This window comes from Leopardus geoffroyi, chromosome C3, assembly GCF_018350155.1.
Source record: "Leopardus geoffroyi isolate Oge1 chromosome C3, O.geoffroyi_Oge1_pat1.0, whole genome shotgun sequence".
NCBI classification, from domain to species: Eukaryota; Metazoa; Chordata; class Mammalia; order Carnivora; family Felidae; genus Leopardus; species Leopardus geoffroyi.
The window spans coordinates 59,209,483-59,234,472 of record NC_059338.1 but is presented as its reverse complement, the minus strand read 5'-3'; the positions used below and the strand labels follow the sequence as shown (position 1 = coordinate 59,234,472).

Genomic DNA, 24,990 nt, shown 5'->3' with positions numbered 1-24,990 from the left:
GACATTAGCGGGGTTGCACAACCATATAATGTGCTTAATGTCACTAAGCGTGCACTTAGAAGTTATTAACATGGTAAATGTTATGTGCTTTTTTTCCTCCACAATAAAAACATCGGTGGTGGCACGGCTGGGGTGGGGGGGTGGAGGATTAAAGTTGTAATTTGCTATCTCACAATTGTCTGAGGCAGGGGCGCCTGGGCGGCTCAGTCGGTTAAGCGTCCGACTTCGGCTCGGGTCATGATCTCCCGGTTGGTGCTCTGTCTCTCTCTTTCTCAAAAAAATGAATAAACGTTAAAAAAGGGTTTTTTTGATAAATCAATAAATAAATAAATAAATCGACGCATGAAGGCTGTCTGGTCACTATTCTGAATATGTTCACGATGGCATTTGTGAGGGAGGGGGACGGACAGAAGAGGTGAGCAAGGTCATGGCTGGGGCAGGCTGCTTGAGGACAGGAGGGTTTAACCCTCGCGGCACCAAAGCAAAGCGGAGACCTCACCGCTGTCACTTGATTATTCCCAGTTGGCCATGACTGACTTTTGCTGAGTCCAACATTCTCCACCGCCTTCAGAGATAAAAGTAAGCCGTGGCTTATAAAATTTAGAAGCTTAGGTGTGCACGAAGAAAAATAAAGCGAAAGCAACAGGCTGGCGAGGTCTGTGAAGCCTCTTACCTAGCCAGGAGGGGAATTTTCCTCTCCACGCGTAGGCTGTCTTCAGCTTGAAATCATAAACAACCTCCCCAGCCAGGGTTAGCCCCAGGTGGGGGACACCCTGCTCCCCTAAACCTCCTTCTTGAACGAACAGGTCCCCCTAGTAGGAGGTGAGAAACCACTCAGATCCATCTCAAAGGGACCCCTCCGGTGTGTGTGGGTGTGTGTGTGTGTGTGTGTGGGAAGGAGGCCTTGTCCACGGGCACCCAGGAGGGTGTCAGCCAAGAGGAGAAGGCCTCCCAGTCACGGAAGTGAGGGGCGGGGTGCGGTGCGCGGGTCTGCTGGGGGCACAGAGGAAGGCATTGCGGGGGGGAAGGTTGGGGGTCCATCTCACTCCACTTCTGGGCAGGTGAAAATGATTCCACGGTCCCCCTCAAACCTTTGCCACCTCCTCCCCCACCCTCCATTTTCTTCATTTGTCATCTGTTTTTTTTTTTGTTTTTTTTTAATTTTTTTTTTCAACGTTTATTTATTTTTGGGACAGAGAGAGACAGAGCATGAACGGGGGAGGGGCAGAGAGAGAGGGAGACACAGAATCGGAAACAGGCTCCAGGCTCTGAACCATCAGCCCAGAGCCTGACGCGGGGCTCGAACTCACGGACTGCGAGATGGTGACCTGGCTGAAGTTGGACGCTTAACCGACTGCGCCACCCAGGCGCCCCTGTCATCTGTTTTCTGTCCGTCTTCCCCTGTCTGCCTCACAGAGCAAAGCATCGGCATATAAGAAACAGCTGTTCGAAGCGGAGCCCTCTCTCAGTGTCAAGGGCACCATGGGTCATATCACAGCAGCCATGGGAGATAGGTGTTATGGTGCCCATTTTACAGATGAGAAGGCTGAGGCTTATAGAGGTTAAGTAACTTGTCCAAGGCCACACAGCTAGAATGCGGTAGAGCAGAGATTTGAATGCTGACAGTCTGCCTTCAGGGCTCAGGCTTGTCATTGTGTTGCTGTATTTTTTTAAATTTTTAAAAAATGTTTATTTATTTTTGAGAGAGAGAGAGAGAGAGAGAGAGACAGTGCAAGCAGGGGAGGGTCAGAGAGAGAGAGGGAAACACAGAATCGGAAGCAGGCTCCAGGCTCCGAGCTGTCAGCACAGAGCCCGACACGGGGCTCGAACTCACGATCCGTGAGATCATGATCTGAGCTGAAGTCGGACGCTTAGCCGACTGAGCCACCCAGGCACCCCAGTGTTGTTGCCATATTTTGTTTTTACAAATTCTCTTCCCTCCTCTTATCATTCCCCTTCCACAGATGCCTTTTTTCATTTTTCTTCCTTAAGGCAGTAAGTCTGGTAATAATGGTGTCATCAGAAAACGGGGAAGTTTGATAAGCACAGAAGGCAACCAGGCTCCAGCTCATGACGTGAATGTAGATGTATTTCATGCCTGCCTTTTCCAGAACAGCCGAGTTCCGGTGCTGGAAGGAAACTTACTAATTATCTCTGTCCAAACCTTCCATAGCATACCGAAGAAAATAGGATCAGAGACATCAAGTGAAATGCTTAAGGTCGCACAGCGGGGTAGTGGCAGAGCCCAGCCCCAGAAGGTGGCCGCCTAAGGCCGAGACTCTTTCTGTTCTAGAGGCCTTCTCCATAGATGGGTGTCTGCTAGGTGGAATCATTATATGGAATCATTAACTCATCCCGCGTTTACGAAGCACTCATCCTGCTCAGGCCTAGAAGCGGTAAAGCCTACCCATATGCTCTTACTTTCGCCGAATCTGTGTCTGCAGGTACAGCCTCGGGGACCTTGGACATTCTTTCTGGGGCTCAGCTGTGAGGGCACTAAGGGCTGAAAAATGAGGACGTCGCTTAGGGCTATCATAGGGTGATGCGGGCTGAGTCTCCCCAGGGTCATTAGGGGAGCAGGACAAGCAGGAAGATGCAGATGGGTCAGGAGTAGCTTGTGGAGGATAGAAGGGGTCGGGGTAGTGTGGCTGGCAAATAAAACCCGCTTTCTAGAGAGCCATTTGCTCTCTGTTTCTTGTATCACACCAACCATTAAGTCGGGATCCCTGGGGCCACTGCAGCAAAGCCTCTGCCAACAATTTAGGGACTTGTTCCATCTTTTCTGGAAAGGATCAGACGTTCCTCCTTCTGCGTGGGCAATGGCCAGGTACTTGGAACATTCTAGAGACTGTTGGGTTGGCTGAAGGGTTTGGAGTGGCTCCTCCACACCAGTGTGAGAATGAACTTGGAGAAATCGTGTAGCCCACCGGGCCCCAGCTTGCCCACCTATGACGCGGGGATGAGTTTTTCACCTGTTACCTTCTCAGGTCTGCTGTGAGGGTCAGATGAGCAGATGGGGGGTGGGGGGTGGGGTGGGGGGAGAATATTCAAGCAATGGGTGTTGAGTGTGAAGGTCTCGTCGATAATCAAATATGAGGAGGGGCACCTGCGTGGCTCAGTTGGTTGAGCGTCCAATTTCGGCTCAGGTCACGATCTCACGGCCCCTGAGTTTGAGCCCCGTGTCGGGCTCTGTGCTGACAGCTCGGAGCCTGGAGCCCGCTTCCGGATTCTGTGTCTCCCTCTCTCTCTGCCCCTCCCCTGCTCACGTTCTCTCTCTTTCTCAAAAATAAATAAATAAACATTTAAAAAAGAAATCAAATACAAGGGGTAAGGTGACGATCACATCAGATCTTGTACTCATTGGACGCTAAAGCTGGAGGGAGGATTAGAGACCTATTCCAAGGCCTTATCTTAGAGCAAAGAAGTCCAGGGTCCAGGGAGGGGGAGTGGCTTGCCCCAGTGGGGCTGGAACTCAGCTCTCGCCCGCTTGGGTCTTCTGTCCCTGCCTAGCGTGGGGCGGGGGGGCCCTCCACAGACACAGTGGGAGGAGAGGACAGGGGGCCCAGGTGACCACTTAGAAGTGGACTTCTCATGCTGTTGTAGAGAGACTTGCAAAGTCCAGTGTGAGAAAAAGTTCCCAGCAATGACACAGTGGTCAGGATCGCAGGCTTTGCAGTGGGACAGTCCCTGGGCTACATCCAGGCTGGCTATTTGCTAGCCGTGCAGTCTCCCTGAGCCTACGTTTCTTCATCTGTAAAACGGGGAGACAGACACAATTGCCGTTATGGATGGGTCGGGCCTGGCCTCGAGCCCAGCACTGGCTAAGCGCTCATTAGATGCCGGAAGTCATCTAGCTCGGTGTTTGGCACACAAGAGCTCAATAATTACTTGTTGAACAAATGACACTAAGTAATACTTCCGTTCTTATTCCCCCTCAGTAAACTCCAGCCCAGCTGCTAGAGTGTTGGTGCTAAAACACAAAATTGCATCTGTTTGCCCGTCCAAGTCCTTAACTTCCATCTCATTGGGTATAAAGCGTCCTTCAAGCCCGTAAGCAATTGCCACTCTCGTTGGAGTCCCGGCTGGCACCCAGTATCTCTGACCCCACGCCCTACTGGCCTTCCCCTCACTTGGCCCACCTCTCCCCAGTTCCAGGAACATGCCAGGCTTTCCCCAGATGTCTGCCTAGTTCCTCCTGGATGGACTCTCTTGTCCCCTTCTGAGCAAGGATATCCCTGCACGCCCTCCGTATGCCCATCCCCTCCACCACCGCCCTGACCTTCTCTGTGCACCTTCCCCGTGTTATCTTTCCTCTTAGCACTTCTCACGACCATTGCATACGTCACCCACTTACCTAGGTTATTGTCTGTCTCCATCTTTAAAATCTTTTTAAACTATTTTTAAATATTTAATGAGCTCTGTGAGGTCTAGGATTTTTTTTTTTTTTTTTTTTTGATCTGTATGTTCACGGCTGTTCCCAAAGCACCTAGGACGGTTCTTGACACATACTAGAGACCCAATAGATATTTGTTGAATAAATCAATGAACGAATAACATTAACGGTGGGTTTCGTTTCTGTTTCACGCGGCAAGAATCGTGGAACAAAGCAGCAAGTAGGCAGGTAGTGAGTTGTTCCTCACATGAGTGTTTCCAACCATCTGGATTTCCACCCACCCGGGACTCTGTTGAGCGATAGCCATCTTGGAAAAGAGTTTGGCCTTGATGACCTTGAAGTCACTTCCGACTCTCGGACCGCTGTGCCTAGCTGGGCCTGCCTGTGCGGAGGCAGGACCACGGGAGCCCCGTGTGCCATCCCAACCCCCAACTCCCCCCTCCCCCCGTGGTTAGCACCTGGCCATGGGTCTGCTCTAAAGCAATAGCTCACCACCGAACACTGAAATGACGAGATTTTGCACCACCTTGGCCTTGAAGCCAGAAAGAACCTGAGGGGGTGCTGGGCTGAGAGAGAAACGAACCAGACCAGCTGACACGCACGACCCCTTGAGTGGGGTCACAGGGCGGGAGGCCGAAAATCACAACCAGGGATACTGCCCGTCCAAACGGGGACCGAGCTGGTTGGAAGGTCGAGCTATGGGGACTGTTTCTAGACGGTCTGCCTGCATTCCCTGAGAGACGTCTTTGCAGGAGAACGCTGTGTCCACTGCGGTCCTCGGTCACCGTCATGAATGCCTGGGAGGAACGACACGGGTCTCGGACTTGACCACCATGACCACAAATGGTCATCAGCTCCGTGTTTTGGGAGCAGCCGGGAGGGGTGTGGTAGGTACTTTGTCCCACATGAGACCATCAGAGGGAAGTCAGGACTCTAACATCGCCGTCAACGATGACATCAGAGATCGGCCCCAAGGAGAAGGGACGTGGGCGAGGGGAGACTTAGCAATTCCACCGCCAGGAATTTATTCCGAGGAAATAACCCCAACTGTGGACACGGATGAATGCAGAGGAGTGTCCACAGCAGCACCATCATCATGTGTCAAAATGTGAAGCCATCTAAATGTCCAACGACAGGCAGTGGTAGAATAAAATGTGGCACTCTCTAGGCACTAAAATTGACGTGGAGAAACGTTTGACTACAGGGAAAGATGGCCAGGATTTATTGTTCCGTGAAAAACACAGCTGCAAAACTAAATGCACCTATTCAAACCTCGAAGGACGGTCACCAACATACTAACGAGTCGTGGTGGCAAACTTTTACAAAATGATTTTTGTTTTTGCTTTGTCCTTTTCCGTATTTTCCAAGTTTTCCGCGGTAAGTGTGCTTTGACCCTGTCATCGTTAAAATATGAAAAACATTTTCTTTTAAACCGTGTGGGTTTTAAGATCTGAAAGCAAAAAATAAAATCCATCCCAGTTTTAAATAGAATGGGCGGTGAAATGGCTGACTTCCAGGTCATGTTGTTTTCTTTTTTTTCCTTTTTATTTATTTTATTTCTTTTTTATTGTCTTTTAAATTTACATCCAAATGAGTCAGCATATAGTACAATAATGATTTCATTCCAGGTCATGTTTTGCTTATTTTTCATTGTCTACAGGGCGGGGAACATTCTTGGTGGTAAATTACTACTTTTAGGAGGAACATTAAATAAATAAAGACAAGAAGATTGTAAGTGCTGCTGGTATTTGTTTTGGAAACAAATCTCTTTGAATACCTGTTATCCTGGAACTTAGAATTAAATTAAGACACGGAAGGGGGGCACCCGGGTGGCTCAGTCATTAAGCACGACTCTGGATTTCGACTCAGGTCAGGATCTCATGGTTCGTGAGTTCAAGCCCTGCGTCGGGCTCTGTGCTGACAACTCAGAGCCCGGAGCCTGCTTCGGATTCTGTCTGTCTGTCTGTCTCTCTCTCTCTCTCTGCCCCTCCCTGACTCGTGTTCACTCTCTCTCTCAAAAATAAATAAACATAAAAAAATAAAAAAGACACGAGGATGAGGGAAATAGCCTGGCATAGCAGGAACACTGGACTGAGCGTAGGTCCTGGGTTGCAGATCTAGAATCACAAACTCTCACCGGGAACAAGCCCAGACCCCCATTTAAGGGGCACCTCCCCCCCATCCATGACCTGACTTGCACCTGCAGCGCCTTTCTGGTCCGCCACCAGCCTCATGACGGCCACCTCCTTTCTCAGGGCTCCTTTCTTGGTGAAATAGTGATTGGGACGTAGGAGATGCTTTACCAAGCAGAGACTCCGTGACGCAGAAGGGGAAGAGAGATGGTTCCAGAAAAGCCTCCTCCAGCTAGGGCTGGCCTGGCCTGTGCGGCTCTCCGCCATCACTTCCTGCCCTCTAGCCCCTCCTCCAGCCCCCGGCCAGAGGCAGCAGCTTCTAAGCTGCCCTCAGAGAGCTGCCTTCCCGTCCGCCCATCTGGTCACACTTCTGTCACTCTGTGGCTCCTAACTGGGGTTGGTTACGCCCTGGGACAGATGAGCTGCAAAACTAACAATGCTTTGGCTCCGTCTACATGAGTCCACATCTTCCAATCCTCCATTTTGGAATGCTCAGGTCCCCCAAGAGTCAGAGGAGCAGGGACGTAGGGGTGAGGTCAGGGGCAGAGGGCCTTGAGGGGCTGGGGGAGAGGAGCACATGCTTCAGGGGTCAACCGAAGACCCTTGAGGTCAGGAGCAGACAGACATGGCCTCTGGCATTTCCATGGGGGTGCCTCAGGCACTCCGTTTGGCAGTTCTACTCATCTGTTCAGGCGTTTGCTTTTTTTAATTTATGGTAACAGAAAACATTTATTGTAGGGCTACTGTGTGCCCTCTGGGCTAGATAACGCATTATCTGCAGTTCTCCCCCGCAACCTCCAAGGCAGGCAGAGTTGTCTTCATTTTATAAAAGAGAAGGCAGTTTCACAGAGGTCAAGCACCTTGCCTAACGTCACATAGCTAGGTAGTACTAACGCCAGAATTTCAGTTTAGGGTTGGTTGCCTCATAAGTCTATCCTGCTTCCACTTTCTACTGAAACCGACCTCCCTCCATCTCGCCACCTAGATGGAAATGCAGATGAAAGACGAAGGAGTCACTTGCCAACTGTGGATGCCCAATGTCAAGTGAGGGCTTTGCACGGCTTACGGCTGTCCCCCTTGGGAAGAGCCATTCCAAAAGCTATGCTCACAGGGCGTCCCCGAAGCCGTCATTTCAACCGCTGTTGGGGAAGTGACTAGCAATGGAGTAATTGGCCGCCTCCTGTGCTGGTCAACTTAACGGCCAAAATGAAGTCAGATTGGATGGCCCATCACAGCTTAACCCATCACCAAGTGATTACAAACAAAAATTATGACCTCAGTCACTGGCTCTCAACCAGGGGCAGATTTTGCCCCCTGAGATATTGACAATATCAGAAGACGTTTTGGGTTGTCACAACTTGAAGGTGCTAATGGGAATCTAGTTAGAGGTCAGGGATGCTCCCAGACATCCTACAGTGCACAGGACAACCCCCACCCCCCCCCCCCACCCCGGGCAAAGACCCATCTGACCCCAGATGTGCAGAGGTTGAGAAACCCTGCTGCAAGCACTCAATCCAAAGGGATTTGACACAAGTGGACACTAATTAAATATCAGAAAGAGAAATTGGGAAATCGTCGGTAGGGTTAGCTGTGGCTAAGGGAGTCCACATCCTATTAAGTCAGTCAGTGGGCATTGTGTATTTTTTCCAGTTTGTCTTATTCAAGAGTAGTCTATGGAATTTACTTAGCTTTTCTTTGGGTTAAAACCAGGAATGGAAGATTTAGCCTCTAGGAGGAGAAGAAACAGAGAATGAAAAATATGTGTAATAATGGAAGCTCGTGTGCAAATTTTAGTAGCACGCATTCTCTCTATATAAGGTTATATAGAGACCTTATATAAGGTCTCTTTTAGAAGAGACCATGCCACCCCTCCGGGCCACAGGTATATACGTACATCACCCACCCACATGAACTCGTAGGAGAGCTTGGGTTTGGATCCAGAAGAATGGAATTCAAAGTCCAAATCTACCAATAACCAATCTTGAACAAATCGCCTTCTTTAAGCTTCAGCTTCTCTACCAGTAAGAGGGAGCTCTGCTGGAACATCCCAGAGGGCTGTAGACTTTTCACGAAGTAATTTACATGAAAGCATTTGGCAAAACGGCCAAGTATGATTTAATCGTCCACATGATCACGCACCCACAGAGGGCTTCTCCTTCAAGGGCTGCATGGATTCTTTGTACCCCATTTCCCCCCATGATCACCGCCTATGTTAGTTTCCCCTGGGTGACTTTCAATCTCCTATGCCACACTGGAGGAATACTCTCCACAGCATGAAATGAAAGATTGGATTCGACTTACTTTACTCATGGCCCAAAGGAGAGTATTGCTTCCGAGAGGACGGTGCCTCCCGTTACAATGAGAAGGAGAGGACGATCAGGCAGACAGCATTTATGATACAGCTGTCCGGTTTCCAAGGGACAAAAGCTGGACATCACACAATGCTTTATTGTCCTCCAATAATTCTTCCCACTTGGAGCCAGACTCTGTTGGTCTTTAATTCTTGTCTGCTTCTGTCTTTCCTTAAGTAACAGGACGCTGGATTTTCACTTCCAAACTCAACCCCATTTCGAGGGCGATAGAAGGTTTAAAACGGCATCTGCCACCCTTTCGTTATGACCCGAGCTTCTGGCGTGAATTAGAGAAGCGGCCTCCACGTGTCCATGTGCTGCTAATGAACTTGTATCTACTGATCTCGAAGCACTTTTGGCGATTCAGACACACATGCTTTCGCATAACCGCTCGCCTTTCTTGCCCGTAAAGGCTTGTTGCACAGAGCAGAACTGTTTTGAGCACGGCTGAGCCACATGTTGTGATGTGCTGAGTTCCTGAGAATAGAGACTCCGGGGGGAGGGGTGGGCAGACCTTTACTGTTGGGGCCTCCTTTCAAACCCAGAGATGGAAAACCGGGCCTAAGACGCAGTGAAGGTGAGTCTGGGCCCAAGCATCTGACGTCTGATCATTGCTCTTAACCAGGGGTGGGCAAAGTGTGGCCTGTGGCCAGATCTGAGTGGCTGTGGGTTCTGTAAATAAAGTTTGGTTGGCACATCACCACGCTCATGGGTTTACATATTGTCCGTGGTCGCTCTTACGCTCTGCCAGCCAAGTTGAGTAGTTGTGAAAAAGACCACGTGGCCCGTAAAGCCCAGGATGTTTACTATCTGGTCCTTTTGAGAAAAAGTTTGCTGAGCACTGCTTGACGCTGGGTGTCATCGGAGGGACCCCAGTGGTTCACACCTCAGGCGTACAGGGAGCACAAAGAAACAAATGCCCGAATCCCTGTGTCAAGAATCCTTCCGTTGGAAAAGCGACGTGTCACTACACGAACAGTTCATTAATAATACAAGAGTCAGATGACGACACGGGCCAGCAATCAAGGAGAGCACAGTGCAGCGACCTTAGGAGCTGGCGTGTATCGGGCACTTAGGTCCTGGGCACCAAGCCCAGTCCTTCTCACGCATTACAGGGCCGCTTCCTCACAAAAAGAGACAGTGGCCCCTACCTGAAGGAAGACCACGTTCCAGATTAATGGTCGCTAACAAAAAGAAAAGGAATCGTGAGATTGTATTTTTTTTCTCTCATGGATACCCTTTCATTTATTTGTTTAGGCTTTTTTTTTTTTTTTAATATTTTACTTTGAGAGAGAGAGAGAGAATGCATGAAAGCAGGGAAGGAGCAGAGAGAGAGGAAGGGAGAGAATTTTCAGCAGGCTCCACCCTGAGCACGGAGCCTGATGCAGGGCTTGATCGCACGACCCTGGGATCGGGAGCTAAGCTGAAATCAAGAGTCAGATGCTTAACCGCCTGAGCCACCCAGGTGCCCCTCGTGAATACCCTTTGGGTACATCTTCCTGTACCTCCCCTGACTCCTAATTCCCACCCCTGCCCCCCCTCTTTCTCTCACATGTCTGTGTACACGTGCACACCCACACACACACAGTGTTTTTGCAACAACAGAGAAAATCAAGGTCATCCCTAGTCCCCTATCCACCTGTGTGTAAACAAACAGGTCTCACTAGAATGAGAACGTATTCTTGACTGAAACACACTTTCCTGGCAAGTCAGGGCTGGACCTTAATCCAGTTTCTCAAACGCTCATTGACTGCAGAAAGCTACCGAGAGAAGTGGCCAATTTCTAGTGACTCTTCCCGAGGAGAACATGCTTGAAGCATTTCTTTACTCAGAACAAAACCAGAACCGCCCTGCCTCACAGCTGGGGCCCCTGGCAGCTGTGACCTGGAAACATAACTCTTTCTTCTTCCCTCCCCAGCCAAGGAGACCACGCGGAGGGCAGGAGGGGCCAGCCCCAGCTGCCACCGTGGCCTCTCCTCCTGCCAAAGTCCCTCTGCCAGTGGAGGCCACTGCTATGGTGGAGCCAAGATGTCAGAGTTGGAGCAGGAGAAAGGAGGCTCTGGAGCAGACAGAGACACTGTCTAAAATCCAGAACAAGCCCCGAAGCTTGAATTACCATTCAGATTCATTTCGAGATCGCAGAATGTGCTGGCGATGTTTTTCTAAAGGGCAACCCCGGTGCTCCCGAGATGGGAGGTACCCTCCCTTCTGACAGATTTCTTCCATTTTCCGGAGGGAGGGAGGAGACAGAGCTGGCTCAGCAACCCCCCAATCGGCATCTCTGCCGGCCGTTTCAGCAGGGGCTCGACGGTCACCCAGGTAGGAAATGAATGTCTTAAGCTGCAAGTGTCCTTCCCTTAATGATGCCTGATGGCAAAGTCCCGTGTCTTTATCGCATGTTAACATGCCTCTTCCCTTTCCTCATTGAGCCGCATCATGGCGAATGGCAATTAGCGTTCAAAACAAATAAACTGAGCCATCGTAGAGAGAACCTTGCCAGATAGTCTTAGGAAAAGTTGAGAAGCGTCGTCAGGACCAGACCAGGCCAGCAGGGCATGGGGGCAGGCTGTGCGTCAGGGTCCCGAGGGCCCTGAGTGGAAGATGCCCCCAGGCTCTCTACCCCAGGACCCAACCTGAGAGTGGGGAAGGAGGGTCCAGGGATTGGGGTGGGGGGCTACCGAGAACATTCGCAGGTGTTTGCTGGTTTCCTCAGGTGGGGACGTTGTGTTGCCTCCACTGGACCTGCCCTTTGCAACTCCCTTCTCCATGTGGCAAGCAGCCCTCAGCTCCTCCCTTTAAGTTCGTGACAAATGTCAGGCTCTTATCCCCCACCCAGAAGCAATACGGTTCGTGGAGGAGGGGGAGGGGCAGGCTGCCCGGGGTCAAAGCCCAGCTCCGGTTTGTGCTAGCCACACGCCGCCGAGCCTCCGTCCCCCCACCTGCAAAACGAAGACCAATAAAAGTGCCACAAGATTGGTTGACCTAAAACATGTGAAAAACACACACCAAGCGAGTTCCTCTCAACAGGTGTTAGCTGTTCTTGTTGCTTGTCACTTCACTAAACCAGCCAGACATCCATCGGCCCTTGTGAGTTCTCGGAGCTCGGCGGCTGGGACTTGTTACAAGCAGCATTGTCCTGCTTGCACAGAAAACACATTCAGGATGAAGTAAGGCGCGTGACTCTGCTCTGAATTTTCTTCCCACCTCTGATAATGTTTCTGACAGTGAAACATATCGTTAAAACACACTCTCTTCACTAAATAGGAAGATTACTTGAATGTCTCTCATTAGCTTCAATCTTCTCTCCCCAACCAGGTTAACCTAACAGATGCCCTGTCACTATAAGAGGCAAGTTTGGCTGCCAGAATCTTCTATCAGTGGGTCACTATCCCTGTGGTCACCGCAGGCCCTGGACAACCTCAGCGGAGAAGTCAGAGATGCCACTGATTCAGCCACACAAAGGCATTTTCTTTTCCCTCCCAAGGGGGGGTGCCCGGCAGGAGGGTGGGAATCCCGGGTGAAATGGCATTAACAGAAAACCCTTGAAGGGAAATCCTCCCAAGTCCTAAGAATCCGTCCTGCCCACACTAGGTTGGGGAACAACCGAAAGGAAAATCTGGGCATGTCCCTCTTTAAGAAAATTAAACGTGGGGCGCCTGGGTGCCTCAGTCGTCCAAGCATCCAACTTGATGTCAACTCAGGTCGTGATCTCATGGTTCGCGACATGGAGCCCCTCTGTGCTGACAGCGTGGAGCCCGCTTAGGATTCTCTCCCTCTCTCTCTCTCCCTGCCCCTCTCCACCTGTGCTCTCTCTCCCTCTCAAAATAAGTAAACGTTTTTTAAAAAGAAAATTAAATAGGTATGTTCGTTCTATGAAAATCTGATAAGTGAAAACGTACACTAATGAAAATTGTTAAATTAGAAAACAAATCCTTGCATTCCTAAATGATTTGATAACACGCTTCTAAGCATGTTTTCTGCTCATGGAGGTGGCCGGTCAGCCACCATCAGGGCCTCATGGGCAGGCTGAGCTAACACCACCCAGTCACCTGAGCTCCTGGTGGTCACCATTCCAACGTGCCATGCATCTTCATGGGCACCTAAGACCCAAGCGGCCAGTTCAGGAAGCTCCATTTAGTTACAACATGGCAACCTGAAGGCCCAGAGGACTGACGGCTGGAGTAAGAATCCAAAAGTCCTGGGTTCAAGTGCTGACTCTGCCCCGTACTTTCTACGTGACATTCGGCTGGTTTATTGATTTCTTGGGCAAGCGTTTCTTCCCTGGTAAAATCTCCAAGTGGAACTTGGAGAAATCTATCCTCCCCAGCTCAAATATTCTGTGATTCTGTCACATCAGGCCAGCCGCACATAGAAAGACTTCCCAGAGAAGTCTTTCTCTTCCTGTCACTGAAGGTAAAATTCACTGGCAGCGTCGGACCCCCCCCCCCACCCCAACCTAATCATGATATTACCACAAGCCACTTCTGATTACAAGGCAGTTAAACAACACGTAAGGCGCATGCTTGACGACTTTGCGAAATTAATTTCTCATAAGGATAAGTGTAAACTTGGGGCGCCTGGGTGGCGCAGTCGGTTAAGCGTCCGACTTCAGCCAGGTCACGATCTCGCGGTCCGGGAGTTCGAGCCCCGCGTCGGGCTCTGGGCTGATGGCTCAGAGCCTGGAGCCTGTTTCCGATTCTGTGTCTCCCTCTCTCTCTGCCCCTCCCCCGTTCATGCTCTGTCTCTCTCTGTCCCAAAAATAAATAAACGTTGAAAAAAAAGGATAAGTGTAAACTTAAAGTCACATTATTTTTAACAGTGCACTTAAATTGAGACATTAATTTTTTGAATTGCATTATTTTGAATTTGCGTAATTCAGAATCCAATTACATGTGACTTGTGTATTCTCTCTAAAAGGGTTTTTTAAACCTTCGAGAGAGGGAACGGAGGTAGTAAAAGAGATCGGCGATGACGCTGGGTCAGACTTGATGGAGAAAGACCATGGGTTTGAGCGAACCCACAGGACGACTATCCAAGACCATAGAGAGGATGCCCTAGAGAGGACCCAGGACCCAGAAGCACAATACTGGCTTCCTTGGGTCACCACTCTGTACTGAGTTTGAGATGACTGGCCAATTTGGAAGTTAGATTTCTCCTTCTCCTCCTCCTTCTTTCTTTTACAAAGAGAGAGAGCATGAGTGGGGAAAGGGGACAGAGGGAAAAAGAGAATCTTAAGCAGACTCTATGCTCAGTGCAAAGCCTGATGCAGAGCTGGATCCCACGACCCTAGGATCATGGCCTGAGCTGACATCAAGAGTTGGATGCTCAACTAACTGAGCCACCCAGGCACCCCTTCTTCTTCTTCTTCTTCTTCTTCTTCTTCTTCTTCTTCTTCTTCTTTTAATTGAAATCACTCCCGGCTTGAATGCTGCCAGAAGATGTTCAACCCCCAAATTAAAAATGCCTGAAGAGCCAAATCCTCTCTTTATTCTTTGGTGCAGAGGAGCCATTTTGTGCTCTTCAAAATGGCTGACAGGAATTTTCTGAGGAAGCTATGGTCTGAGAACAAACTAGGGATTCGATCAACTTCAAGGCCGAGACTTTGTGTTTAGAGCCATAGCTAGAAACTAACGGATGTTGTTTTTTTCCAAACCAAAGAAATCAAGAAATTGAAGATAAAAACTGTTCTCTAAATCTTCCCTTCCACGTTCTCCCCCCTGCTGGGCCCTTTAGATTGCAAGAGTTCGTGATTATAACTTTATTCACAACCCATTTGAGGTTTCCAAGCAGCTCCCTCCCCAAGATGAGATGGCAAAGCTTTGAAAATTAGAGGCACCCCTCCCCTCACCCCAAAGAGCTATCCTTGACGAGGCGCGCTCTGTTGAAACGGAAGGAATTTGCTTTATAGCAGCCTCCCTTGTGGAATTATGTATGGGAGCATTTAACAATACAGCATTTGCAATGGGCAGGTGAGAGCTGGCCAACTTTTTAAAGGGGATTTCACACACCAGGTCAGCAGGGAGATGGATAGGTGAGCTGCAGTGGATACAATTATTTGACTTTCTGAGCCGTTCTTTTTGAAGCCTCTACCCTTAATAGAAAGAAAAAGAATAATCCTCTTTGCCAACCTTTTGTAGCTCAATCTTTATTGTTCCCACTAAAATCCAAAGAAAACGGACAAGATTCATTTTGTCCAGAAAGCATGTGTGTATTTTATATAGGTCTGAGCTTTGAAGCATTGATAGTTAAGTGGGAGAAAAGACAAAGATTTCTCTCTAATCTGAGGAAATCAAAGGGGGAATTTCTGAAGCCCTCTGGCCTAACTCAAAACGGCCCTGGGTGGTATCTCCCGATATACCCCTCCTTTGCTACTAAACTCAGCGTGGAAATTAGCACAGGCTCACAAAATGACGACAATTAGGCCACACCGTACAGAAGCAGGCCTGTGGGTAAATTAAGACTTTGAGAGAACGTGACCCACTGGGCCAGGGAAGCTTTTCTTTTACTTACGGGCTCTCGGTGACTCAGTGGTCATCTCTAAGGCACTGGCCTGGTCACTGGGCTGCTTAGCCAACCATCTGTAGGACTGGTTGTTTGACTTTGGGTGCAGGAGATGTGCTTGGTTAATATTTACTCATTGCTGAGTCCAGTAGCTGACCTGGACTTTTGAACAATCAAAAGTTTGAACAATCAGATATTAAAAATAATTGTCGGTCTGGTGCCACCAACTCTCGATGGCCAAAGTAGGCCAAACCCACCTGGTTGGATTGCTTGCCATTCTATTCTGAGGGCAGAAATCAACAAAGAAAAGCACCACACGCATTTGGACTACTTTAGTCAAAACACAGAAGATGGCCACCGTGGAAAGAACTGGTGAGAACTGGGGGAGCTGGCGACGCTTTCTGCTGACGGGGAAGTTCCTGAAACTGTTTTCGTACTGGGCTTCCACTGCGCGAAAGACTCACCATCGGGAACTCTCTGGGTTGGGTTTTTAATTCTGAGTTCTGAGAACAGTACATTTTCCACCTTCTTTTGTCACCTGACTGCTGGTAACAAAGGGTAACAGCGGGCCCAAGAGAGTCACGCATATCTGGGCTTGATTGTAAGGGGGCCGATGGGGTTTCCACAGGAGGCAGTCAGCGTCTTAGTGGAGGGAGCTGGGAGGAAGAAGGACAGGACGGCGTGAAGGAAAGACAGCAGGCTCACGTCCGTCGGGAGGTGGGGACGTTCTGAGGGGAGTTGGGGGACCTGGAGACTCTGCATCTATAAGGAGGCCACCCCTCCTCTCCAGGATCCTAGCGATTCTAGTCTGGACTTCTCGCCCCCCTCCGGCACAGAATCTCCGGAAGGTGCGCAGAGACGTCTCAGCTCTACTGCGCACCTCCCCAGATTGCCGACTGTGAGTCCGACCGACGTGCCAGGCACACCAAACCAGTCCCTGGTGCACACGGAGACACATAGGACGTGCCCGGGACGTGTCCGTCAGTGCACAGACGGGCACATACGCACACCAGGCACAGCAGTGCGTGAACGCTGGACACCAGTGCATGCACGCACACACTGGAACACACACACACACACACACACTCGCACATGGCATCCCACACCAGCACATGCACAGTAGGGCACAGGCGCCTGCACCCCCGTGGGTCAGCACGCACTGGCACGCACGTTTGCTAGGACCCGGCTTGGGCACAGGCTACTCCCATGGTGGAGTCACCTGGTAACAGCTGCCTTCTCCCCAGAGCAGGTCGCTCTGGCCATTCCGCCCCCTGTGGCAACAGGGGGCAACCTTCACCCCCTCCCCGACCCCCAGGTTGTCTTTTTTTTTTTTTTTTAATGTTTATTTATTTTTGAAACAGAGAGAGACAGAGCGTGAGCAGAGGAGGGGCAGAGAGAGAGGGGGACACAGAATCCGAAGCAGGCTCCAGGCTCTGAGCTGTCGGCACAGAGCCCGACGCGGGGCTCGAACTCACAGACTGCGAGATCGCGACCTGAGCCGAAGGCGGAGGCTCAACCGACTGAGCCACCCAGGCGCCCCAGGTTGTCTTTTTCTATTCTTTCCCCCCTAACACCTCTTCTCTCCAATTCTCCATCACCACCCTCAGCCTGCTTGATGAAAGGGCAGTTCTAACTCAGGGGCCGTCACATTATGTCTTAGACCCAGGCGGGGGTATCGCATGGAGGGGAACTGGCGAAACACAGAAACGCAGCGCTGAGTTTCTAGTATCTACAGCGACAGAGAGAAGTAGGCATTTGTTATATCCTAAATGGTGGTGTCGGCTTACGTTCTGGGCTGTCCTCCCCAAACCCCAAGGCTTGCAAAGGCAATGCACTCTCAGCCCAGCGCCCTGCAAATGTCCTGTGGAAGCTCTTGAACACTCCTGTCCCAGCCGTCCTGCCCGCCAGCTTTGGGAAGGTACCAGAAATTCACGTACGTGGTTCTTCAATGCTTCTCGTACTTTTCTCTGCAGCAGATTTCTTAACTTGATTTGTTTTGCTCCAGTCACCAGCAAAAGGGTTTGCCCTCCCTGAGCTCAGCTCAAGCAAATGCAACGGGACTCAGGGCATAAATCATGGAAGACTGCTCACAGATGTTTGTCATTCAAAGGCAATTGCCCCACTCCTTGAGGATTTTCACAAAAACAAACAAGCCAAAAAACCAATCTCCACTCAGTCTGTGTATAACACTGTGCTGTTCTTTAAAATCTCACACATAAAACCTTACACACTGTATGAAGACACGTTTTTATCCAACAGATCAATTACAGGCTATTACTTACACTCTAAACCTCTCAAATACGATTTAACCTCATTTAGCTTTACACTTTTGGTTTTCACATACACGTAGGGCGGTGGGGCTGCAGAAGGCGAACACACAGACCTGTGTCGGTTGCAAACTGAGGGCCATCCCTCCCAAGACAAGCTCCCGAATAGCTCTATTTCTCAACAGTGAAACAGATAAGAAGGATTTTACCAAATTTGTGGGACGTGCCAGAGAGAAACATAATTCCGTATTAACTACCGAATATTTCATATACTCAGCAGAAAAAAAAGCATATTACACGACGACATACAGCATCAAAATTATTATTTCTTCCAAAATTGAGAGGAAAACAATAAAGGATGCTTATGAAAAGGAACGCCTTCACAGGTCGGCCTCAGAGTTCAGTCACCAGGGGTATGACATTGTCAAATGACGAGCGAGCACCCGGGAAAGAGGCTGCAGAGAACCCTCGAGAATGTATACACCGGACAAGGTTGTCAGAGAAACCGGCTTTGGGGCCTCGCTCTACTCTTAGGCCAGGTCATCAAAGCCCGGAGCCTCGTTGTCTGTGTTCACAAAGAGAGAACCCTACTGCTTCATCTGCTACCCGCATAGGATGGCAGTGAGGACCCCGTAAGTAAGGGTGTAGGAAGTCACTTCGTAACTATAAAGGGATGACTGCGTTCAGAGAGCGGCGGTCTGGTCGGGGCAGGGATCCTGCCTGTCCTTGTTTTCTAATGCTTTCTATTTATTTATTCCACCCCCCCACCCCTCCTTGAGCTGAAAATCAGTTGCTGAGTAGCACAAATCATAGCAGGCAAGCAAGGTGGTTGGTGGAAACTCCTGACACCTGCCCCACTGCAGTCCCGCTGCTTCAGACGGCAATCTGCTTTCTCTTCAAGTCACTTCTTACCAACCAAGTCCTTGGGTGCCCCCCCCCCTCCCCCGCCCCCGATACATCTGCAGTCAGGGCACGAGCATAAGGGTTAATAAGCCAGAAAACGCTGGTCCTCGTCCTTGGAGTTTTCACGCCAGAGGCTCCCGCGAGAGAGTTAAAGATATTGTGATAAAGGTGGAAGTCCAGACCTAAAAAGTATTTGGAGCCGCATGGAGTCGAAGTTTAGTTTCCGAATCCTGGGAGCCAATGCCAGCGCGGTGGGGGCCGATAAGTAAATGTTCTCAAAAAGTGCCATTTCAAGACCACATGCAATTCCTTTGCTAGGTGCAAGGCGCGTCCGACTCTCTCCTTTCTCATCTCACAGATGAGAAACCAAAGCCCGGAGAGAGCTGTCTGCCCAAGTTCACCCCGCGATTTAGCGACAGAGAAGAAGAAAGATGTTATCCAGCTGTCGCCCTGGGAAAAATGACGCTTGTTGTCTTTTGCAGGTTGGGAGGCTCGGGCCCACATGCTGACTGGCTACGACTTTTCGGGGAACCTTTTGTGAGCGGCACTTCTGAGTGGCGTCTCTGCTCCCCAGTACCCTGCAGGAGGCAGACATGACTGCCGCCATCTTATAGAGGAAGGACAGGCTCTGAGGGCGGCAGCTCAGAATCCAGATCTTTCTAGCTCCACGGCCCGCTCTCTCCCTCCACTGTGTAGCTGCCCCAGAGAAGAGAGGACACTTGCAGATGGTCAGAGTTAGGAAACAACTCTCTTTCCTCCACTGGATTGTTTTCAACAGAAGCCTAAAGTATCCTGCGAAATGTTCTTTAACTTACTCTTTTAACTGTCAACCCGGGAGAAATTAGCCCAAGGACATAATTCAAAAGACAATTTTAAAGCTACGTATGTAAAGATTTTTCTTGCAGGCTTAGCTATAATAACAAAAATTAGAAACAGGCCAATGTCCAACAATAAAGAAGTAGGAAGCTACGTTACATAAACTCTGGAAGTTTACATAGCAATTAAAAACCATCGTGAAGGCTAGGCATAAAAAAAAAAAAATGCTCACGATAGATTATTAAGAAAAATAAGCACACAGAAATGCTTTTATGATGGCAACCATAAAAAGATTTGTGTACACTCTTTTTAAAATATTGGAATGGAACATAAAGAAGGAAACTTGAAGTTATTGGGCTAGCTTGTAAGATTTTGGATTTAAAAAATGCGTAACTTCCTCCGATGAGTTTGTGATATTTTTGTCAAAACACCTCAAATTAAGAGAAGGGAAAAAAGCAATAGTTACTTGGAACATTTAGTTGGTAACTCAGACCAAATGAGACTACACCGGCTATACTGCTTTTTTCTTCTTTCCATATTTTGAGGCAATTGTATACTGTGATTTTTGCCATCATCCACAAACTCTTATTTTTCTCCTGGTGCCTCTCATTAATGAGTTTTTTTTTTCTTTTTTAAGTTTTTTACTTAACATTCTCCCACAGTGGATAGCCTTGTTTATTTTCTGCTTTTTCCTTAGGGTTTAAGCCAAGTCAGAAAAACAAACGTCTTTCTTCATTCATGTTTGAGATATAATATTATTTGAATCATACGAAATTATCTTGTTTGTAGGTCCAAAAACAAATAGCGGAAATTTTAATAACAGCAGATTGTATCTTAAACCATCCCAGCAACTCATTTTGAATCATTCTGTTCCCTCAAACTGTCCTGTCCCCTCCACCAGCTAAATTTTGTTTGGTTGGTTGGTGGGTGGGTTTAGATTTAAATGCTAAATTCTCTAGAAGGGAAGTCCAAATAACACCATTCCAGTATATTCCTCGTAAACCATTAAAGTTAATATAATTACGTGGAAACATCTAGAATTCTTTCGTTCACCCACTTTAGTTCATTTGACACGTATTTATTGTGTGTGGACTCAACTCATGGCAGTGCGCTAAGCGCTAGGCACCTCTCTAAACAAGACCGAGGTGTCTTTTCCCTTGGGGAACATAGACTCCTTTTTGCAGGCTGGGAGGGATGGCTAAGAAAGGTGGTGACTCACCAGATCAGTTTGTTTCAACTAACGTGCCAAGTGACTGACTGGTTTGGATTCTTTTTTAAGCAGATTGACTGAATGTTTGCTCAAATTGATTAAATCTACCATCAGGTCATTGTTAATAAGAACTCGCCTTGGCCCGATAAGAGAAGAAGTCTATATTGAGCTGTCCCCGCTGTTTATTTAATCCATTAGCTGACCACAGGTACATATGGCTCAGGAGAAAAAGACTCCCGAAGGGTGTCTTTGGACAGCTCTAATGCAAAACAGTTCCCAAATAAGTGCCTTCACTGTTCTAAATAAAACACAAGACACGATGCCTGGGGGACTCTCGAAAGTAAGACAGGACATCCAGTAAAAGTTAAATCTAATTTTTTAAAGACAAAGGCAAAAATAAAAAAACATTTTCCAAAACATACAGCAGTGGTCAGTTATCTAAGTGACAGCTTCCCAGAACTGTTTCTGGGGGACATTTCACAGCAGTGGGGTCTCTAAGCCAGCGAGTGGGAGAAACGCCAAAGGAGAGAACTTAAGTAGCTCATCTGGATGAGCAGTGCCGGTGACAGGACGTCGAAATATTGGTGAAAGTGCCATTGTCCTGGCACCACCTAGGAGTTCCCCTCAAGTCCAGCTCTGAGCAGCTTAAGCAGAGATCGTTTGCATTTAAATACCCAGTCCTGGACACCCATGCCAAGCATTCAGCTTCGAGATCTGTGTGGCCACCCCGACCAGTGACGAGCTGGTGGAATTTGTCCTCTAATTTCCTCCCCCTAACTATTTAGATTATACACTTGGGAGCATGTTTTCACTTTGGGGGAGTATCCCCTACAGAATAAGTGTCTTAAAAAAGAACAATGGCAGTTCTAATGCTCATCCGGTGACCTGCCCAAGCTTTGATCCTTGTTCACAGTTGCCCCCCGCCCCCCACCCCGCTCACATGTTCCTGTGCTGTAGGCTCAGAAATCAAAAGGAGGATGAGTGGGACTTCGACAGATGGAGAAAATGTCCAGTGCTGTTTACAACCCAGCTGAGAGCAAATTAAGAATTCTAACCATGGGTTTCCATTTCCTGTTGCTAGATGTTGAGAACAAGAAATAGACCGTGATATAATAATAGTAATAATTAATACAGCTTCCATGTATTGGGTGTCTGCTATGTATCGAGCATATTACATTCATTTCTCATCTTTACAGTTCTGCAAGGAAAGTTATCCTTACTTTAGAGGGGAGAAAACTAAGGCCCAGAGAGGTTAAGTAACCTGCCTACCGTTGCACAGCTAGGAAAGTGGCAACACCGGGATTCCATCTATGATTGGCCTGACTTTTGCCACCACATCCAGCCATCTCCTTGAAAGTAGAGCTGGAAACCAGCCTGGGGGGCCTGCTTTTCCTGAGGGTTTGTGGCCGCGCTGCATCTCCTGGCTGGAGAAAGGACAATGGCCACACTGACCAGCTGGAAGCATTCTTGGCCACAGTGGGGTAGGGAGGCAGGGGTACTGAGTAGCTGAGGGCCCTGCAGGCAAAAGCGTGCCCCTGCCGCTAGGCACACCACCTTTGTCGCGACTAGCCTCAGACCCCGGCGACCGGCTTGGCAGACTCTCACCCAGGGAGACCTCCTCCCGTGGAGACGCTAGGTCATTATTTGCTTTGATCCTCATGATCTGGGCATTTCCATAAAAGGCAAATGGAAAGATCTCTAAAAGGCAGACTTTTAAAAAGTTTGGAGGGGCGCCCAGGTGGCTCAGTCGGTGGAGCGTCCAACCTCGGCTCAGGTCATGACCTCGCAGTTGGTGAGTTCGAGCCCCGCGTCGGGCTCTGTGCTGACAGCTCAGAGCCTGGAGCCTGCTTCGGATTCTGTGTCTCCCCCTCTCTCTCCCCCTCCCCCACTCATGCTCGGTCTCTCTGTCAAAAATAAATAAACATTAAAAAAAAATTTTTTTTTTTTAAAGAGTTTGGAGATAGGTGACTTCACTGAGCAAGAAAAGAGAGACCTCAGCTCAAATTCTGTCAGCGGCCTTTCCGCGGAGCAAAGTTGTAAAGGCAACACGATGCCATTCACAGCCCTGGGGGTTACAGGCCCAAGTCTCTCCTCACCTCACCTCAACTGGGCTGAACGCTTGGAGAACCTTCTCGGGGAGTAGCTAAAAGGGCCATCCCCACACCAGCACAGCAAGGGGCCTCGCACAGTGGAAAATCCCGTCCATCCTGTTTCTTCCTCCTGGGCGCTGTGTGTGGAACTGGGCACGGCCCGCATCTCGTCTGCTGGGTGGGGTCTTGTTTGTCACTCGTGGCAGCCACCGCCACCCAAGCAGCTTTTTTTTTTTTTTTTCCCCCTCATCTAACTCTAGTTTGCTGCTACCTTGGCCCCGAAGCCAACACAAACGGACCGGTGAGGAAACCGCGTAGCAGAAGTACCTCGCGGCCTGAAGCCCAGGGTCTGAAGCCACGGCCGTCAGCTGTTCCCCTGAAATCACTGAATCCACTGGCTACTGTGGCATCAGGGACCCTCTTGTCCCCCGCACGCAGGACGGGCCTGGGACTTGCTCTGGGGCCCTCACCTCACAGGGCCGTGTGACTCACACCCAACAAGGCTCTTCCCAGAAGAACTCTGTGACCTTACAGAGTTTTCAGAACCCCTGAGGTGTCAGGCTGGGGCTGTGCCACGTTCCCTGTCAGGAACAGAAGCACCAGGGGCCTCCCCTGCCCTCTCAGCACTGTCGCCAAACGCTCTCCCGCACTGAGGCGACCCGTGACGTGGAGAAGGGACATGTGTTTGTGACCTGTCTTCCTGTTTCTTTAGGTTCAAATACAGCTGGTCCTGTTTCTGGTAAAAATGCCATGATACCAATCTCCTGAGACAGTCTATTTTGTCTTTCTTTTCACATGTGGTCCTCATAATTTGGCCTAGACAACACGGTGGGAGTGAAAGGATTCTAGAAAAGCCCTGCTCCCGCGAGCTAAAATGAGGTGAGGAGTAAGTTCTCTCACTGGGCTGGTCGGTTGTTAACGACGGCGACTTAACAGGTCACATCCTCTCATCCGTCCCTACGTTCTGTCAGCGTCTCTAGCTTTTTGGCCTCAGATAGAGGGCTGCTTGCAGTGAGGGTGGTGGGTGAGTCACTGAGCCACGATGGGTGTGTCCCAGGGCAGCCCCTGGCCGTGGTGGGGGGGGGGGGGGCGGCAGGGGCAGCCATGACAGAGCTGAGTGTAGACACGGGCCCGGAGGAAGGCCCCTTCTGTCCTTCATGGACATCGCTGCTCAGTCCCTGCCCCGTCCAGGTGCTTCAAGTCAGCCGGAGTCACAGCCGTGACCCCGTCTGACCGAGAGAAGTGTTTTTTGTTGGCAAAGGACAAAGGAAAGAGGCCAAGTGACGGAGCCAGCCAGGGGGTATGAGGAGAAGACGCAGAGACGAGACGAGTGTCGCAGTATGAAAAGTGGCCTGGCTGACGTGTTCTCATCCCATCCAGCGTCTGTTAAATACTCCCTCTCTTTTTCTCCGCACTGGGCCTGCCTCAGTCGCTCCTCTGCCCCCTTCCTCCCTGTCCTTTCCCCTCCATGGACTGTCCTCTCTCCTGTTAGCACTAGAAACACCTGTATTGGGGGCAGGTGTGCGTTGAAGCAGCTGGGTCTGAGCCGATGCCCAGCTCGGCTGTAAGGGAGCAGATCCAACCTGCTCAGCTTCGAAAGAGACGCCAGCTCCTCGCTACCTCTCTGCTGCGTACCCCCCCCCCCCCCACGCACACATGCAAGAACAGTTCCTTGCCATCCATCTGTCCGGCCTTACCTGTTCCTGGGAGCTGTGCCTGCAGCAGGGCCATGATGACAAGCACCTTCCACATCACCTTGTCCTTTCCCCCAGGGTGGCACCAGGAGGCCGAGGCTGTGGCAGCCATGGCTGGGACCCAGAAGAGAGACGGTGTCTCTGCTTTGTGCTGCTGCCTCCTCAGGAAGTAGAGGACTGTGGGGCCTTTGAGAAGGCAGACACCTGCCAGCAAGGCCAAGAAACGCACTCCCCCTTTCGGTTCATAGGCAGGAAGCTCTGGAGGTTTGAGGGTTTGAGGTGTGTGTGTGTGTGTGTGTGTGTGTGTGTGTGTCTACATTCTTGCTTTTTCTCTCATTTAACCATTGTTTTACTCTCCTTTTCTCCTAATTTTTGTCTAATTTTTATCTAACTCCTATCTTGATGGGTGAAGCCAGTCCCTAGGCGAACAGGAGTTCCCAATGCGTGTAAGGACATTTTCCTGAACTTACATATTTTATAGATGTTGGTGAGACGGCAGAGCTCTGGATCCAGGAGAAATGCAGAGACAGAATACCTGGGCTTTGGTGCCTATCTCTGCTACCCAGGTGCTGTGTGGCCTTCAGTAACTCACTCAGCGTCTCTAGACATCAGCATCCTTACCTGTAAAGCAAA

The 24,990-nt window shown here is 49.6% G+C and overlaps 1 protein-coding gene across 1 annotated transcript in view; it reads right to left on the bottom strand.

The window, feature by feature from the left end:
- Nucleotides 1-24,630, bottom strand: part of CD247 (CD247 molecule) — a 75,312-nt gene extending 50,682 nt beyond the window's left edge. Inside the window, exon 1 of the mRNA XM_045453060.1 lies at nt 24,361-24,630. Coding sequence (XP_045309016.1) covers nt 24,361-24,469 — 109 coding nt within the window. The 5' untranslated portion in view covers nt 24,470-24,630. The remainder of the gene's footprint in view (nt 1-24,360) is intronic.
- Nucleotides 24,631-24,990: the final 360 nt, after the last annotated feature.